This window comes from Notamacropus eugenii, chromosome 5, assembly GCF_028372415.1.
Source record: "Notamacropus eugenii isolate mMacEug1 chromosome 5, mMacEug1.pri_v2, whole genome shotgun sequence".
In the NCBI taxonomy this organism is placed as follows: Eukaryota; Metazoa; Chordata; class Mammalia; order Diprotodontia; family Macropodidae; genus Notamacropus; species Notamacropus eugenii.
In genome coordinates, this window is record NC_092876.1 from 456,181,903 (window position 1) to 456,201,692 (window position 19,790).

Here is a 19,790-nt window from a genome sequence, read left to right on the forward strand (position 1 = left end):
TGAGTTATGAGACAAATCACTTATCTACTGCTCTGGAGAATAGCTGGCTTAGGGCTTTATGGATAAAGAAGAAAAGGACACTTAAGCTAACACCACTAGAGATTTTTATCCTATCTTCTTCATACTTCTCTACTTGATATACAATTCTGCAAGGAAATATCATTTTATGAGCATTATAAAAAAACAATGAGTTCCTTTAGAGATTGAAGAATTTTAAAAGATCTTCTTAGTTTTTTCCTACAAGAATCACTGAAGATGTAAAACTAAAAGATGTTTCTTTAAAACTACTTGAGTGGCCTACCAAGGAATTCATTATTTTTCACACTACTCATAAGATGGAATTTTTCTAAAGGGTAAAACACAATTTCTCATTAGAAAACATATGAATGGAGCTGCCATCTAGGTTTTAGCTAGAAGAAGCCTATTGTGTACTGTTGATGTAATTAAGAGAGCTGTGTAGATAGTTGTGAATTTCTCAATGCAGATGATTTCCAAATCTATATGGCTAGTCCCAGGCTCTTTCCTGAACTGAAATCATACATTATTACTTACATTTTATTACATTTCTAACTGAATATCCTGCAGGCATTTAAAATTTAAAATGCTGGAAAAAAAAATTATTATCTTTCCCTCCCAAGTCTTCCCTCTTCCAAATTTCCCTATTACTCTTGAAGGCACCACCACCCACTCAGTCACCCAGGATTAAAATCTTGGTATCATCCTCTATTTTGTATAGATACTCTCACTCTATATATCTAACCTGTTAAACAGTCTTGTTGTTTCTACTTTTCCAGCATCTATCCTATACATCCTCTCTTGTCCATTTACACAGCCATAGCCCAAGTTCAGACCCTCACCACCTCTTGCCCATATCATTTATTACAACAGTCTTTTACATGGTTTCAGTACCTCATGTCTTCTAATCCAACCCATCTACCATTCATCTGCCAAAGTGATTTTCCTAAAGCATAGTTCTGACCATAGTTCATTATTCACCTCCTGGGGGTCCTATGATCCTCAGGAGCAAACATAGATCAACTCCTTTCTTTGGCATTTAAAACTCTTTATAACCTCACCCCTTCCTACCATTCTCATCCCTTCACAAACTCTTTGACCCCGTTCCACTGGTGTCCTTGTGATGCCTTAAGGACAATAGTCCATTTTCTGTCTTTATGCCTTTACTTTGGCTGTCCTTGGAATGGTCTACCTCCAGTTTGCCTCTTAGTTTCTCTGGTTTTCTTCAAGATTCAGCTCAAATCCAACTTCTAAAGGAGGACTTTCCTGCTACTTCCAGATGGCAATTCCTCCCCCTCTCAGATTACCTTCCATCTACTTCTATATATATATCTCATATATATCTACTTATTTCAATATTGTCTCTCTCCTGCCCTTCCTGCCCATTTGAACACAGCTCCTTAAGAATAAGGACTGTTTTTCCCTTCCTTGCATTCTCAGCACATATTTTAGTGTCTGGCACATAGTAAGTACTTAGCAAATGTCCACTGAGTGGTTGACACATTACATGAACATGGGATCTTTCACAAGGATGTAGATAGAGGAAGTCTTTAAGAGAAGGATTTATCTTTCACAACCAAAGCATCTTCAAACAAGACCTAAGTAGGAAAGGAGAAAGCTTGATTATAAGCTTTCAGGATAAATAGTCCATTTTTATATGTGGTATGGGAAATTATAATCATATTTTCATTAAAAAGCAAATAGGAAAACTCCTAAGAAAATTCCAAGTAAATCTTCATTTAAAGGAGAGTTTCAATGCTTCTATGATATATTTACTGAAAAGATTTTCTTATATGTAAAAATGTAGGTATGTGCCTATAAATCATATGCATACACTCACACCAGCAATTCATTATGCAGAAGTAAAGAAACCTACCTGTCAGAGGAATACATTGCCATCAATAATGCCCCATCAGAACTTTCTTGCTATTTGTACCTCTTGTCTCACCTAAAATAACAAGTGATGCTAAAAGGCTTCCCTAATGAAAGTAGTTGTCAGAGATATGAGCATGAACAAAAGGAGAAAAATGACTGAACTATAATTAAAAAGAAAAGATTGTATTCTAGTCTGTGTCTCTTTCCTAAGCTGACATTAAAAATACCCTTAAAAGTTTAAGGTGTGCAGAAGGTTTTTTTTTCCACATAGGATAGCTTTTCTTAGATTCATTTCTTGAGGAAAAATGAAAATAACAAAAAGGTGGTTGATTGTAGCATCTCACAAAACAGATGCATCTGAAAATATGTGAATTTATGTCTTGGAACAGGAGTAGAGAGGTCAACATATACTTTTTTTTGAGCTATTGAGAAGAAGAAGGCCAGGGGGATGGAGTGGACTTTTATGAGTAAGTGACAAATCCTATGTTTTTTAAAAAAACACAGCTTAACATTAATGTCATTTTTAAGTTAAAAAAATCAGTTTAGGATGAGTCACAGACCAGGAAGTCATTTATTATCTTTCTAAGATGATGGTGATTCCTTTGAATTGGTCCACAACTGTGCACAATTCCTTTTCCTAATGGTGAATGTGTTTTCTTCCTGCAATGGACAAAGCCAGACTTCACAATGTATGCGACTTCATGAGGAAGGAGTTACTCATGTATACAGCTCACTCAATTTTTGATTTGTTTGTGACGTGAATCCTTCACATCTATCCTGAAGCCAGTGAGCTCAATGTGTAGGGAACGCTTGGTGAGCAGCCAGCTCAATGATGCCTGGCAGAACAAGTAAAATCCAAAGTAACAGCAAGTCTTCTACCAGTAGAAATGAATCAATACTTCCATTTTGTGGGAAAGCTTAAACTAGGAGTGCAAGAAACTGTCCAGTTTTTCAAATAGTAACAACAATGGCATTTTTATGAACAGGTCGTAAATCAAAAGAAGATGATGTAGATGGCACAAAAAGCTCAGCTTCTCATTAATGGCAAATCATTTTATACCAAGTTTTATGCACCATCTGGCTCCGTATCTGCCTCCTATTCTTCTACAACATCCATTTCCTTGCATTAGGAGGAAAAAACCCCAGGAATTCGATTTTAGCTAGAAGCTATTAGGGCTTTTATTTAAAGTTCTTTACTTTATGTTTGGAAATACACAATTATTATATCTATGTATTTTTACAGTTTGGGTACTTATTCATTATGGATAGGGAAAGGATGGTAAAAGGTGTTATGAATAATATGAAGTGACAATAAACCATGGATCTAAAATAATATGGTTAAAATCTCTCTCTCTCTCTCTGTCTCTGTCTCTGTCTCTGTCTCTGTCTCTCTCTCTCTTCTCTCTCTCCCTCCCTACTTCTCTCTCTCTGTCTCTCTCTGTCTCTCTCTCTCTGTCTCTCTCTGTCTCTCTGTCTCTCTGTCTCTCTGTCTCTCTGTCTCTCTCTCTCTCTCTCTTTCTCTCTCTCTCCCTCTCCCTCTTTTTCTTCGTGTGTGTGCTTGCGTGTGCTGTTTCTGGATCACATTTATATAGGTACAGCATGTATTTATATATTTGATCAACCTGTGTCAATGGGGAATTTTGTCAGATTTAGCTAAATATTCAACCTATTTTCAACAGTACTCAAGAGAAAGAGAGGAAGAAGAGGAGTATTTGAGAAGTAAAGGAAGGCAAATAGCCCAAATTAATCACACTATGGTATCCATCCATCTGGGGAACTATTTAGCTCCTGGGAGCGATTTTCCCCATGAATTATCTAATTGTTGGATATGGCTGACAATTTCCTTGACTCATTGGAGCCTCACAATTAATTTCAACGAGCATTTGTTACAAACCCCACTTTGTGCCAGGCATTGGCAATACAAAGGCAGAAGAACAAAGAAAATTGAGTACAAAATACATACAAAGTAATTTTCAGGGGGACAGCACTAGCCATTGGGGGAAAGGAGAGCATGAGGTGGAGAGGTCAATATAGTTTTACTGTAGGAGGTGGTGCTTGAGATGAACTTTGAAGGCAGCTGGGATTCCAAAGTTTTTACAGGAAGGAGGGACAGTGAGTGCAAAAGTATGGAGGCAGGAAATGAAAAGAGAACAGTGATCTGGACATTTTGAGTAGAATGTTGAGTTCATGAAGGAGTGCAACGTCCAATAATCTAGAATGCTGGGCTCTTCTCATATTGTGAAAGATTTAAAAAGATAAATGCAAAATTATGTATTTTATCTTGCAGGGAAGATGGAATCACTGGAATTGATCTTGAATAAGGGAGTGACCTGGTTAGATATGTGCTTTAGGGTTATGGATTTTGTTGCTATGTGAAATTAGGAAGAGAAGAAAGATGAGAGAGACAGAGAGAGAGAGAAGGAGGGAGGGAGGGAGAGAGAAAAAAGAGGGAGAGAGAGAAGAGAAAGGGAGAGAGGGAGGGAGAGAGAGAGACAGAGACAGAGAGAAAGAGAGAGAGACAGAGAGAGAGAGGGAGAGAGAGGGAAGGAGGAAGGGAGGGAGAGAGAGAAGAGAGGGAGAGAGAGAGAAGAGAGAGGTAGAGAGAGAGAGGAAGAGAGAGAGGGAGAGAGAGAGAGACAGAGAGAGAGAGAGACAGAGAGAGAGGGAGAGAGAGAGAAGGAGAGAGAGAGAGAAGGAGGGAGGGAGGGAGAGAGAGAAGAGAGGGAGAGAGAGAGAGGAAGAGAGAGAGGGAGAGAGAGAGACAGAGACAGAGAGAAAGAGAGAGAGACAGAGAGAGAGGGAGAGAGAGAGAAGGAGAGAGAGAGAAGGAGGGAGGGAGGGAGAGAGAGAAGAGAGAGAGAGAGAGAGAGAGAGAGAGAGAGAGAGAGAGAGAGAGAGAGAGAGAGAGAGAGAGAGAGAGAGAGAGGATACTGGAGACAAGGCGACTACTGCAATTGTCCAGATGAGAGTCAGGGAAGACCAATCATACACCTCTTAAAGCTTTGTGAAAGTAGCCATATGGAAGTGGTAAACAATAGAAAGAAAGGGAAAGAAATAGCAGCTTGCTTACATATTCAACACCTGGGATGAATGGTGCTTCATTTTGATTATTGAGAATTCCAAGCCTATCTCTCTAGCTATCTCTGTATCTCTGTATCTATCTGTCTGTCTGCCTGTCTGTCTGTCTATCTATAGCTATTTTGATATGAATATTGACACAGATATAGACAGATACAGATATATAGTATGTATATGTCCATATATATAAAACTATACCTTAGTATGTAGTATATAGTATACTATATATGCTAATTAGTATACCTACTAAATTACATATTATACTATAGTCATAATATAGGGGTATAGGGGTGTATACATGTACACCTGCACATACATATATGCACACAATGCACATATACACACGTACATGTATGGCACACATATACATGCATACACACATGTACATATGTGTGTGCACACATACCAACATGCATATATCTCTCTACTTTCCCAACTGTGAATTTTAATAAAAAATCTGTGCTTTTTAACAATGCACGTTTAGATTAACTAACCAATTCACTGAACAGCTGGTGAATGATCATGACTGTTTGACCCTAAAGAAAAAGTCACAACTTGAAACTACATATTATAATGGTCTCATGGAACAATGACGGGGCTCAGTGAAGGGCAAAGCTATCTGAACCACAATCAAACAAAGCTCTCTAGATCTTAGATATACTACTTCTATTGAATATACAAAAACATTACTATAAAACAACTACAACTATATAGGGTGTCCCCAAAACATATGACTGGCTTTTATAGTTTGCAAAGTTTGGTTCCCTTTTTTACCTGTTCATATCATCCAGATGTTCAGCAGCAAAGTAAAAACTTTTGATTTTAGGATGACAAGCTTTGAATGCACTGTAAAAGAGGAACAGAATATAAAAGTAAGTAATGTGTATTTTATTTCCAAGCATGAAACAATTAAACACTCTTTTACATCAACATAACTTAAGACTGCTTTTGTGTCCATGTGAATAGTGGTTTTACTATTATGATTGAAAGGACAGTTTTTTAAAAAAACCTTTCAAAAAATCAGCTTAGCTATTGCATTTTATCAATCACCTAAGTGGAAGAAGAGGATGTAAACGCAAATAGAAGCCTATGGCATTACACAAAAGATTTGTGATTTCACCCCCAAAAGAGCTTAAGCTTCTGATTAATTATGTGAATTGTCCAAAATCACAAACAAGTAGTCGAAAAGATATTCGAATCCAGGTCTTAGCACTCTACACACCATTCACAGTGACCTTAAGCAGTTTGTATATTGAGAGATACATGTGGGCATTTTCAAAATAGCTTTTGTGTGATTGCTGATCTCTGGATCCGTGGATTAATTAAAAGTCCTCTTCTGATACCCATCCCATAAACCATGAAGGCCTCAATAATAAAGAAAAAAATCTGGGTCAAATAAAGGGTAACTTTGCAAAATTTAACTAAACTTGAAATTACTTCTATACCATGTAAGTGAAGAGAAAGGAGAAAAGAGGGGTTGAGTAGCGTGGAGAAAGAACAGAACAGAAAGGCAAAAGTGTCCAACCAATCCAAGCAATTTTTTTTTTCAATTTGAGGATTTTCGTAAGGATGAAGTCATGGACACAAAGTGAAGGGAGCAAGAAGTCGCGACTAAACCAGTGTCTTAATCAGGCCAGGGGCCATGCAGCACAGGTTACCTGTGATTGTTTTTACTTTATACAAATGAAAACTGACAGAAATTAAGTGATTTATCTCATGAGGCACACAGAAGTCTATGCCTCCTGATCTCATCTGATCATAAATACGAGTGCTTTTGTATAGGCATCCGCTATATATAATACTACTGCCCTTGTGAAAAGGAAAATTTTCATCTCTAAATAAGAAGAAAAATGACAGTGTCATATGGAAGGAAGTCTTGAAAAAAGAACAGAATTATCCATCCATATAATTTTTCTGATTAGATCACACAAACTCACATTGCTCAGTATAGCCTAGTTTGGGGGCAGCTGGGTGGCACAATGGATGGAGTGCTAGACCTGAAGTCAGGAAAACTCAACCTCCTGAGTTCAAATTTGGACTTACTAGCTGTGTGACTCTGGGCAAGTCACTTAACCCTGCTTCCTCAGTTTCCTCATCTGTAAAATGAGCTGGAGGAGGAGATAGCAAACCACTAGAGTATCTTTGCCCAGAAAACCTCCCATGGGATCCCAGAGTTGGACATGACTGAGAACATCTGAACAACAACCAGAACAGTAGCCTATGACTGAAAGTACAATTCTGTGGGTTTCCATGATTGTGACACCATTCCAGAAGCAAAGACAAAGAAAAACCACACTTAACTATTTCTTGCGACATTCACTGGCTCTATCAATTTTAAATTCAGGCAAACTGATGAATCCTTCTGCTTTTTCATCCTGAAGAATAAAAAAAAGTCTATTTTCAGTACATCATCTACAGAAGATTGACAATTAAATCATCTAATTTATTCCTAATGATGTATCAAAATGACTTTTCACTTTATTCCATTAAATCAGAGCCAAGAGTGATATTTTAGAAAATGACAATTGTGGCTTCTCCTTTTGAACTCTATGTAATTTCATGTCATCTTTGAATAATATTATTTTTCATAATCTTCTGAGTAATTTTTTGATGACAAATGAAATAATTAAAAAGAAAACATGTCATTAAAAAACTTCATTATTATAAAGTTACAACTTGTTACCTTCAGAGGTAAAACAAAAAATTCAAATAAGCATTTTTCTTTCCAGTATGGTAACACAATATTACTAGTCATTTAAAATTGGCTTAGTAATGACTTCAGGTCCAAATTTGCACCATTTCCAAACTGATGCAATCTGAATGTTTTTCTTTAATTTACATATGAAGATTTAGATGTTTAAAAATGTAGAAAAATCCCCAAACAACTTCAATTTAGTTTTTAATTTCAATAATACACAATGATACAAATATATAACACAAAAATATGAAGATAAAAAACCCCTTACCAAGACACTATGATAGATGCTGCTCTCCCCAAATTCAGTCAACAAATACGAATCACATTTAGTTAAATATGCAAAACCACCATTTTTCATATTCCAGAATGCCTGTCTGTATTAATATAGATCAATTAGTTTTTTGACTAGCTGGATTAGGTACCTGGTATGTAACTAAAATTGCTCTTTAACAATATTTAACATGTAAAATTCTTTTAATTACACTTTTTTTAAACTTACAAATGCTTCTTTTTCTCCTGAAATATGAGGAACTATGATGAGTGAATTGTGCAGTATCTAAGTTTAGGAGAAAGTTCATAACTATTATCTTTGTTTATTCCACTTGGACTTATCACGACCTTGTTCCTAAAACTTTCTTCAACTTCTTTTTTGGGGGACTGTTGCATGCCTTTTGACCACTCAAAGTAAAATGAGACTCCACTTTTACTGAACATTCCCATTCTAATTTTGCCTATGGACTTATACCAGCCCAAAAGCAACCATATTTTCTATTCTCTATTTTCTCTTCTCTTTTCTAATCTCTGAATGATTTCTAAGATCTTTTCTAGCTCTAGAGTCTACACAAACATATATGTTGTTCTTTGCAACAAAAATTAATTCTATTGACAATAATTTCTCTGTGGGAGTATGCAATTGAAAAGGCCACTGTGAAAATATTTTGGTCAAAATATTTTTTTTAATTCTTTACAAAATCTATTTATATTTTTTTCAGTGTTACCTATTTAAGGAACAAATGCATGGTCCTTTATCCAAATTTGGGGACATTTTAATTCTATGGCATGTAGTGCTAGATGCTTTCATTTTAAATTTACACAGCAGTGCATTTTAACTGAATGGTTTTTGAATGAATGAATGAAAACTTGAACATTATCTGCCACCTAATTTACTGTAACTTTTTTCCTATTTGTAATTCAGTTATTTCTGACTCTTTGTGACTTCATTTGGGATTTTCTTGGCAAAAAATCTTGGAGTGATTTGCCATTTTCTTCTCCAGTGAATTTTAAAGGTAAGGAAACTGAGGGAATGTTAAATGACTTGACCAGTTATACAGTTAACATCTGAGACTGGATTTGAACTCCTGACTCCAGGACTGGTGTTTTATACACTACAACACCTAGCTGCCCTTTTAATTTTTTAAAATTTAATTTATATTTTATTATCATTTTGGGTTTGTATACTGTTCTGCCTATGTTCTTTCGTTTCATCCTCACAACAAGCCTATGGATTAGGTGGTATTATTAGCTCCATTTTCACCAGTGAGGAAATGGAGTTAAGTGACTTTGTCCAGGGTAATGCACAGGCAGCAAGTGTCTGAAGTGGGATTTGAACTCAAGTCTTTCTGACCGAAGTTTTACCATCTTATTTATTAGGTGGTACTAGAGTACCGGACTTGAAGTTAAGATTTCCATTTGAATTTTGCCTCAGACACTTTGTAGCTGTGGCAAGTCACTTAACCTCTTAGTGATGTTGAAAGGTCAAAAGAGGTAATACATAGCAAGTATTTTGCAAACTTTGAAGTACTACTACTACTGCTACTACTACTACTATCTTTGTTGCTATTTCCAAACAAAAAGAACTGTTAGGAGTTAGTATGGCTTGGAATATAAGCTCTATTTATTCATATATTTCCCAAGGATTAATAATATCATTTTGAAGAGTTGTTAATTCACCACTGATAATAAAACTAACCAATCATAACCTTTGGAAACAATTATATAGCGCTAACATTAAGAAAGATATTATATAATATTACATATTATATAATTATATAATATATATTTTATAATTCAGAAGCCAATGGATTTATTGATAAGTTTTCGTACAGTAAATTAAAACATAGACACAAATGTGTTTTTTACCATTCCTTTCAGATCATCTCAGTAAAGAGAAAATTATGTCTAATTTGTGACTAAAAACAAAGTATGCTATTTAGTGAAATTAAGATTTACTTGTAGTGGTCTAGAAGAGTGTATTTGCTGCATAAAATATGAACACACACAAATTATCGAAAGCATATAACAGGAAAATGTGTGATGAACAGTAAAACAAAAATAATAGGAAGAGTTTCTGTGGACTACACAAATAGAAATGACGCCAAAGTGATAAACTGCTTATTGTTGGCCGAGCATTATCCCATGGGCAGAGGAGCTGCAAAGCTTTAATGAGCTATGGTTCCTAAACTTAGAGTGTAAGCTCCTTAAGGGTAGGGACCATATCATTTTTGTGTTTGCATCCTTAGTGATTTACACATTCCCTGGAACATGGCAGGAAGTATGTTTAACAAATACTTCTGGACCAAATAATTGAAGGACCTTAGTAAGTGGGCTAGATGCTTACTCAGGTAGTTACCATATGTAGTATTGACTTGATATGTGGTATTAGAAATTAACAAGAGAGTGTTAAAATTCAGTTTGACAGGGAAGGTCATTATTGATATTAAAAATGGGTAAGCTTCCAGGACAAGGAAAAAATGTTTGGGCTTTAGAGGATGTTGAGAAACTCAACAGGCAAAAGTGGGGAAGATGTAGGGAATAGTCCAAACAAAGGGAATGGAGTGGTAAGAAAACAGTGTGTATTTAGGGTGCAAAGAATTGTTCAGTTTAGATGTCATATATGGTAATATTTATGTTATTTTTTTCTTATTTTTTCAGTCATGTCTGACTGTGATCCCACTTGGGGTTTTCTTGCAAAGATACTGGAGTGGTTTGCCATTTCCTTCTTCAGCCCATTTTACAGATAAGGAAATTGAGCCAAACAGTTAGGTGACTTGCCCGTGGTCACGCAGCTAGTAAATGTCTTAGACCAGATTTGAATTCAGTAAGATGAATCTTCCTGACTCCAGGACCAGCATTCTATCCACTGTACTACCTAGCTCCCATATGATGCAAAATTATAAAAATGATTACATTGTTAAATTATAAGCTGATAATTAGCTCTCAGTCATGACTTGGTCAATGATTTAACAATATTGCAAGAATCAAAATTCATTCTTGATACAAAAACCTTAGGATTTTTAGAAGGTAGTGACCGTAAGAACCATAAAAATTGACCTTGACAAGATAACATTTTTCTATTTGGTAAGACAAATGCTGACAATGTAATTCATTGATATGATTATTCTACTTAGGAGAAATCCACCTGAAAGAATTATAAACAAGTATACAACTGTGGCAGAAGAGTAAAGGCCAGTGTAGAGACTGAGAAAGACCTAAAAAAGACATTCCTCATCCTGGCTAGTGGAGTGATTTTATGAGAATTTAATTCTCAAGTAATTCCAGAAGGTTGTGTTTGTAAATATTTGGCTAGTAGGACGATTTTATCCCAGCAAAATTTTATTACCAAGTATGGGGCTAGAAAAGACTGTATTACTGTTGAAATGTTTCCTGAGGAATTGCAAACCTCAGCAACAAAATGAAAAAAAAAATGATACAGGTCCCTTCCAACTTTGCCTTTACATCTCTGCACCCAGGAGAGTGTCTGGCATGATAAATGCTTTCTGACTGACTATTTATGATTCCGGTGTTAAGATTCTATGATTCTAAAATTTTGTGACTTTTTTCCCATCCCTTCAGTTGAGCAGGATATTAGACCAATCAAATATAGCTTCATGTAGATTTCCAGGAGCAGCTTTCCTGATGAACTGGAATGAATCCAAGGGATCCGGGTATATAACATTCTTTTTTTTTTTTAATTATTTTTTAATGTTTAACAATCACTGCCATACAATTGAGATTTTATCCCCCCACACCTACCCCCCACTACCCCCTCCCTCCCCACTACTGCATACAGTTCTGTATAGGTTCTACATATACTTTCCTATTGAGTACATTTTCACTATAGTCATGCTATGTAGTCGGACTAAAATAAATGGAAGAAATCATATAACAAATCAAAACATGATACACAAACACATACACATACGCAAACATGATCTGCTACATTCTGTGAATGACTTCCATATTTCTTTCTCTGAATGTGGAAGGCATTTTGCCTTAGAGAACCACCATTGGGATTTTATTTTTTTTTTTAAGAAGTTCTTGCGTTATTACAAAATTCCAAGTCTACCAGAAAAAACTCTCTCACACTGTGGTCGTTGCTGTGCACAAAGTTCTCCTGGTTCTGCTCTTTTCACTCAGCATCAGGTATTTAACATTCTTAATAAAAATTCAGAAAAGAAAGCAAACAAGACTTTGAGCAAAGGCAAACAGTTTTTAACATGGTCTCATATTTCCATGAATAATAATTCTTTTAGTCAGGCTTCGACTTGAGTGAGTTTGATATTTTTAGTTATATTTAGAGAATGTGCCAGTATGTTTCTTTGTACTCAAGGAGATTTAGTTGTATTAAAATAATTTAAGCAAATATCATCTTAGAACCCACAAAAATGTCTAGTTAAAAAGTGAAAGTGGAAAGATGACTAACATTAGCCTTGTGAAATGGTCTTGATGTGATTATATGCTTTAAAAATATATTGTGTGTTTTTGATATTTTCCTAAGAACAGAAAACACACCAGAATACAAAATGTAGTTATGGCTTACCTCTTCATTAATGTACCAATACAGGGATGTATCCTTTAAAACAAACCAATATTTCTTCCACTTCTGTGAAAAATAACTCTTGGCATCTTTCTTTTTCCAAAGCCATCCCTCACAGTCACCACGGCCAAGGTCTTTGCAAGAAATTCGTCGTTTGCTCTTGCCTGCAAGTGGACCTAAAGACATCAATGGATGAAACTACTTTAAAAAAATTTTGTTATGAAACTGTGAGAGAAACCTACAGATCACAGAAAGGTACAACAAGACAAATGAATGCCCTTAGTTGGATTTTTAGTTTGTACATATGCCACACACTTATGAAGACCTTTCAACTCTTTCTCACTACTAATAGAAGCATAGTTCAGTAAGGAATCTGCTTTGCCATTTATGCTCTGAGTTATGAGATCATGAATTCTGATGAAAACAAAAGGAATTCCAGAAGCTAGGACAGTGTTTTAATAAATACTTGTTGTTTTGTACTGGGAACTGTGTTTACTAGAGTCACAGAATCATAGTTTAAGATCTGAAAGGACTTTAGAGGTCATCTAGCACAACATCCTCATTTTACAGATGGAGAAACTGATCCCAAAGAGCTCACATAGGTGACAAAGGTGGTTCTGAGCTTAAGTCCTCTTTTATTCTTTCTATTCCTTAAATATGAGAGAATAAAATTCAAAAGAAAACCTCTGACTAAATTAAAAAAAACCAATTCCTTATAGAGTAACAGTATTTTAATTCTACCACAGTAGAATGGAGAGACAGTGGAGGACAAAAGGGCCTGGCATGCTGTCGTCCATGGGGTCATGAAGAGTCAGACATGAGTAAGCAATTGCATGACAACAACTATAGCATGGTAAATATAATGTTGAGTTCAGAGAACCATGTACAATGAATGTACTCAGTAGATACTGAGGGTGAGGACTGATGTGCAATTTTCATTTCTTACCTTTGTTTTTCTTCTTTGATTTATGTTGCAGAGAAGTCTGCTGAAATGTCTAGAATCAAAGACATGAAAGAATGGTGAACACAGAATTAGTGGACACTGTTCTGCCTGCCAGGGTTGTTCCACTTAACAAGGATATTTACATCTACAAGGTGATACTTTAGCCTTGTACTCGTCCACCAAAGGCTTCCAAAATGAGGTTACCTGTGGTATCTGGCTTTCTTTTCAATTTTCCTAGGAAGATAAGGCAGTTACAAGGTGGCCTTTTACCCAGAGTGTCTGGAGCTCTAGATTTAAGCCTTGTCTCTGTCACTTGCTGTGAATGTCTCAACTCACATTTCTAAGTTACAATTGGTTAACTGCAAAAAAATTGGCATAATAACACAATAACCCCCTCCCAGGGTTGTTGTGAGGTGAGATCTTTGGAAACCTTTGATAAGCCAGAGAAACACAAGTTATTATCAGGAGAGACAGGGCAGACTTTTCTCCCATTAATAGGTAAATTGATGCCAAAAATTACAGAGAGAGTTGACTAGACCAATAAGAGTATAAGTAAATGGAAACAAATCCAAGTATTCCATGTATTTACTATATAAGTGACTTGTTCTAGATCACACAGCCAGTGTATGTCAGAGGTAGGCCTTGAATCAAGGGCTTTCTAGTTTCTAGGGCAGTAATCTATCCACTATGGTATGCTGTCTCTCTGTCTCTGTCTCTGTCTCTCTCTGTCTCTCTCTCTCTTTCTCTTATTTGGATAACTTTCCTTTAAGTTGCAAATCTTCCAATTGTCTTTAAAGTCATTCCTTCGACAAAGAGTGTGTGTAAATGGATATATAAAATAGCATTCCAGAAACACAGAGACAATTTTCTTGGCCTTCCAGGGTATTCCTAGTAGCAGGCCAGTGGTTTCATTTCTTGCCCCGCCCCCTTGGTGACATGAAAAACTGTCAGACTTCAAAAATTGATGTCATTCAGTGATGGGTTTTTGCAGTCATTGTTAAATTGCTTATAAAAAGGAACATATTTTATTTTATTTTTAAATCTAGGGCTTAGAAAGCAAGTTATTAAAATTGCTATCAATTTGAAACACAATTCGTTTCCCCAATGAAAGCAGCGTACAAGAAAGCTGCCTTTTCACAGTTCTCAGCTAAAACAAGCTATTCAGACTCTCAGTTTCTATGGTAATGCACACCTTTCCTCATTTTAAAGAATTTTCAGATGACAGGGAGCTCTATTAATGCTGCGTCCTAAAGACTAAAGTTGCACCACCTTTTTCACAAGTTAAGAAACAATAAAGAAGATGTAAGTTATATTTTCTTGAAAAGTTTGACAAATATCTTTCAAACTGAATATTGATTCTTCATTTTGAATGTTGACAGAAAATAGTTACCAACCAAAAGGCTTGAATCTACTAAATCTAACCTAGTTAAGTTTCTTAATATTGAAAATCAGAAGTGGACATGTTTTCCTTTAAATTTTATCACCATATTGAATAACTTTTTTTGAAGACTAAACTAATTAAATCTAACTGTGGTGTTAACCTGTAACATGTCTGACAGGATCATAGATGGAAATCGATTAATTGACTGGATCCAGCAGATGCTTTCATGTTCTACTTATCCATGTCATGGAGACCAGACATAGCATAGATGATTGCAATTCATACATATCTCAAAAAGATACTTCTTTCTCCTTCAAATGTTTTAGTGGCAAAGAAAGATACATCTCTAACATACAACTAGCCTTGTTTAGTCTCAGCTGTTCAACATAGTACATCAATTTGTCAATTAATTGGCTTGACTAATTTCACCTCTTGCCACCATGTAAATGATTCTTTTGCATCATATAAACACAGTCAAGGAATGATCTTTCACTTCTACTCTCAGAAACAACATAATTAGAAAATGTCAGAAGATTGGAAGATGAACAGAGCTGAATAAGAATACAGACTGAATAGTCATCAAAAAATTCTGTATACATGTTCATTACATCATTGCAGCAACATTATTTTTTCTTTTGGATTTAAATTTTAATTTTAGGAAAAGATTCTTTTTCTGTGGTTTGCTTTTCTGTTTGATCTCTCTCTTTTCTAATTCCTAAGTTGCTTTCTGGGACAATTAAAATGGAAACTGGACACAAAGTTCCAAGTTCAGATTTTGTTTCAAGTTCAAAACATAGCATAGGTATCACTTGGTAGCAATCCATAAACTCTTTGTGTTAATCATAGTGCTACATACTTAGTAAAGTACGATTTCTGACTCAGTATACTCTTCTGTCCAGTAGATTGTGTCCCCGAAAATGCACAAGATGCCTACTTAATGTATTTGAATCATTTTTAATAGTCCACATCTACATAATTTATTCTCATAATTTATCTCACAGAAAAATTATTTTCAAACATACTATACATGTATGTTTGTAGTGTCCTTCGCTTTTTCATGATGAAAAATCATGGTGTGTAAGCTCATTGAAGGCAGAGGATAGTTTTACTTTTATTGTTATATCCATAGTGTCTAGGATAGTGCCTAACACACTGTAGGCACTTAATAAATGCTTTATGTTTGATCAAAAATTTTATTTTTGTAAATTTAATCATCATTTTGATCAAATTGTTTATTTTTCTTGATCCTTTTTTCCTGAAATAGTTTTATTCATTGATGTTATAATATCTAGTTTTGGATTCTTTCTAAGAATGTTAATATGGAAAAATTTTCTTATTCCTTCGGCATTGTATGAATAAATATCTATTTAGAAAAAAGAAAATTTAGTACACCACACTATCTTATCAATGACTGCAATTATAATAGTTCTTTGCATCATTTCACCTGAGATTAAATGCCTAATCTTCCTTCAATAAGAGAAGTGAATGGAATTCATGAGAACAAATTCAAGAGAAATGAATAGGAATGAATTAATTTCAAATATAGAATGCAAAAGACACTGTAAGGCATGATTCTGTAACTATTGTACATACTATGTATGATTGAGTTTTGTGATATATTTGTAAAAAATGGAAAAAAATCCCCCTTAGCCTCTAATAATTGTTTAAAAACTGTATGCTTTGCAAAAGCAAATTACTTTTTGAAATGCACATTAATGGAGCTAAATGTTGAAAAGGCCTGAATTATTGTCTGCTTGATAAATTGTACTATTAGATTTTGCCAAAATACGTTTCAGACTATATTCACTGGAGGTTAAATGATGACAGAGAATCAAACTTGGCAAATTTAAAATGCTATCACAAACCAACAAAATCCAGCTCATCAAATTTGGAGACTGGCATTTAAAAACAAAGTAAATTGGTTGATTTGTCATCAAAGGTTCTTTTTTTTTTTAAGTCAAAGAAAGAGATTTGATACTACAGAGTAGTCAATCCTAGTGGAACATTCCAGATGAAATGTGTTTAACCCTTAAAATTTTACAAAGTCATTTATGTAATTATTGTATTCAGCTCTCATTGAATACACCTATGAGGTGGGTTGGTATTTTCATCTCCATTTTAGAGATGAGAAAACTGAGGTTGAGAGGGTAAATGACAGTGTCAGGATTTGATCTCAACTTTTTCTTGTCTTCATTTCTGCTGCTTAAAAACAAACAAAAACAAGTGCACCATCGTGGCTCTTTAAATTAAACTCATCTTCAGCACTAGTGAGGTTCCTGTACGTAGCAGACCTTTGCTTATATGAAACCTAATGCAACATTCTAATTATTGGATTGTAATAGTTACTATTTAAATAGTATTTTAAAATTTGCAAAATGGCTTACAAATACCTCATTTAATCCTCAAGACAACCCTGCAGGGTGGGTGATATTATTATCATCCCTTTTATATCAATAAGAAAATAGAGGCCAAAAGACTAAGCCACTGGTCCAAGGCCACATAGCAAGTAATTGTCTAAGGTATGCTTTAACCTTGGGTGTTCCTGATTCTAAGTTCAGGACTTTACCTTCTGGACCACCTAGATGCTTGTAACTTGATTACCATATGCTCATTTTGGACATATACTTTTTATTTTTTTTTGAAAGATCTAGACATGATTTTGTGAACATAGGGAATTCCCAGTGAGCCAATTACCTCTCTCAACGTAAATCACCACCTAATTTGTCATTTATATTCTTAGAGAGTTGCCTCGTGGCACTGTGTGAAGTGATTTATCCAGGGTGGCATAGCTAATAGGTGTCAGAGGTGGAACTCGAGTCCAGTGTTTCTGTCTCCTAGACACCTCTCTATCCTCTATGCCAGCTGCCTCTTATACATTTATTATGAACACATTATTAGAGATGAATTCTAGCCCTGAACACCTGGAGAAGATAATTTATAGACACAAACTAGAATAGTCTAGCAAGTGCTTAAGGTACACAGAACTTAAATGAAATCATCAGAACATTGAATTCAAATGAAATTGTATGTGCAACAAGTCCCAATCAATTTTTAACTCATTAAGCATCAATATTTTTCTTCTTTGAAGGTATTGTACTACCGATAAATAACTACACAGACTATTCTATTTAAGTGAAGTCAATTTAGATGTGGTTATTTTCCCCTAAGCTATTTGGCTGCAAAATTATCTCCTTTGAATATTTCATTTTGTATTTCTGCAATTTCCCATTTCATTTTTTTCTTCCCTCTTTACTGGTTTACTAGTTTGAAAAATGACACAATGGAGGTGATGATTTTTAGGAAGTTTAGTCTATGTGAAACTCAACATGTTAAATTCAAAGAGCTGTAACACGGGATGTTCCAATGATACATTTTCAGGTAATTCCTCAGAAACTGAGGGGTAGCTTAAAATTGAAATAAACTGAGACTTTATGCTATTTATGTCCTATTTACAATACCATGCATTTGACACGGGTTTCATAGAGACTGTAATTACTGAAGAAAATCAATATAGTCCCTTTTGAAATATAAGGTTTCCTAAGCCCTCAATCATGTTATCTCTGTTAAAGAGAAGATAGTGACGGATGTCTGCTTGTAATATTTAAAGACTGAAATGATATCTGATTAAATGAAATTTTATAATATTTAAAAGTAGGCTAGCACTTGCCATATTGAAAGAGTTAAATTGTCTGAAACTCTTTAAAATTTGGTGAACAAAATAATTAACTTATTCACTAATCATCTTAGTGTTACACTAGAAACTCTACATCCCAAACAGATTTTAATGATTTAAATTACCGCAGAGACTTTAAGTTCCTGACAGCAAAATTTTCCTTATGTCACTAAACACAGGATGACTTACCCTAAATTGTCCTGAAATGTAAATTATATTCTTATGTAGCCTTTCCTAATGGAACTCATCTCATTTTTTCCCCAGTATGAATGATAGAAACTTAATTGAATGAATATTCTTCTTTTATGGAGGATAATAACCAATGATTAATCAAAGGATCACCAAGAGATACTAATGAAAAATCACCAGAATATAAGTGTGGTACATACTCCACCCTCCTTGACACTACCAAAGAGTTGGCTATGACCAACTGGAAAAACAGGAACTCGAAAATAAGGTTTTATTACTGTAACTTCATTATTAAACAGAACAAGGCATGTATAAGTCAATATGTCAAAGAGTCAGTGATGTTATTGACATGTGTGCCCCCCAACATCGTAGATGGTAACCTATCCTCACTGTATCCAGTGGTTCCATCTTCTCAATGTCTTCCCCAAAATTCTCATTCATTTCATGTAAATACTTGACCCACTGTAGTATAAAATGCTAGTAAAAACCCCCCACTAGATTCAGTGATAGAAGACCTAGGATAAAATTCTAGCTCTGTCATTTACTACCTGTGTAATGTTGGGCAAGCTATTTGACCTCTGGGCCTCAGTTTCCCCTTCTGTAACATGAGGCAGTTGGCTAACTGACAGCTGTCACTTTCATTTCTAAATCTACAGTCTGTCGGCATTCTAAGGGTACAGTGAAAATATCATCCTTTACTCCTAAGACATAGCTGGCCCATTTCCTTTTGCTTACATCTTCTACGCGATATATTTATGCCCCTTCTCACATATATCATCACCTCCCAAATGTCTCTTCACTGCCCTCTGGGTCGCTTGCAGTTTACAATCTTTGAAGATATTCCAAGATTCTTTGTTGTATGAAATCACTGAAAAAAAACAAATGGGGGCTAGTCCCTGAGCCTGGGATTTCACCGGTATAGGGAACTCCTAGGTGCCACACATGCAGGTCAGCAATTTCTCTGCAACTTATAGTTTCAGTCTGTTACCTAGGACACTGAGAGGTTAAGTGAGTTGCCCAGGGTCACATAGCCAATGGCTGTAAGAAGTGGAACCTGAATCTAGGTTTTCCTGGTTTTGAAGCGGTTAGGGTTAAAAAGATGTGCTTTTATGCCAAGGATCT

General features: G+C 35.3%; 1 protein-coding gene across 14 annotated transcripts in view; it reads right to left on the reverse strand.

The window, feature by feature from the left end:
• The window catches only part of CNKSR2 (connector enhancer of kinase suppressor of Ras 2), a 327,007-nt gene that overhangs the window by 70,440 nt on the left and 236,777 nt on the right, over positions 1 to 19,790 (reverse strand). For all 14 annotated transcript variants that reach the window (XM_072615299.1, XM_072615298.1, XM_072615297.1 and 11 more), the window contains 4 exons: positions 13,429 to 13,477; positions 12,486 to 12,658; positions 7,270 to 7,343; positions 5,743 to 5,814 (listed from right to left, as the gene is read on the reverse strand). In XM_072615299.1, the coding sequence (XP_072471400.1) occupies positions 5,743 to 5,814; positions 7,270 to 7,343; positions 12,486 to 12,658; positions 13,429 to 13,477 (368 nt within the window). The remainder of the gene's footprint in view (positions 1 to 5,742; positions 5,815 to 7,269; positions 7,344 to 12,485; positions 12,659 to 13,428; positions 13,478 to 19,790) is intronic.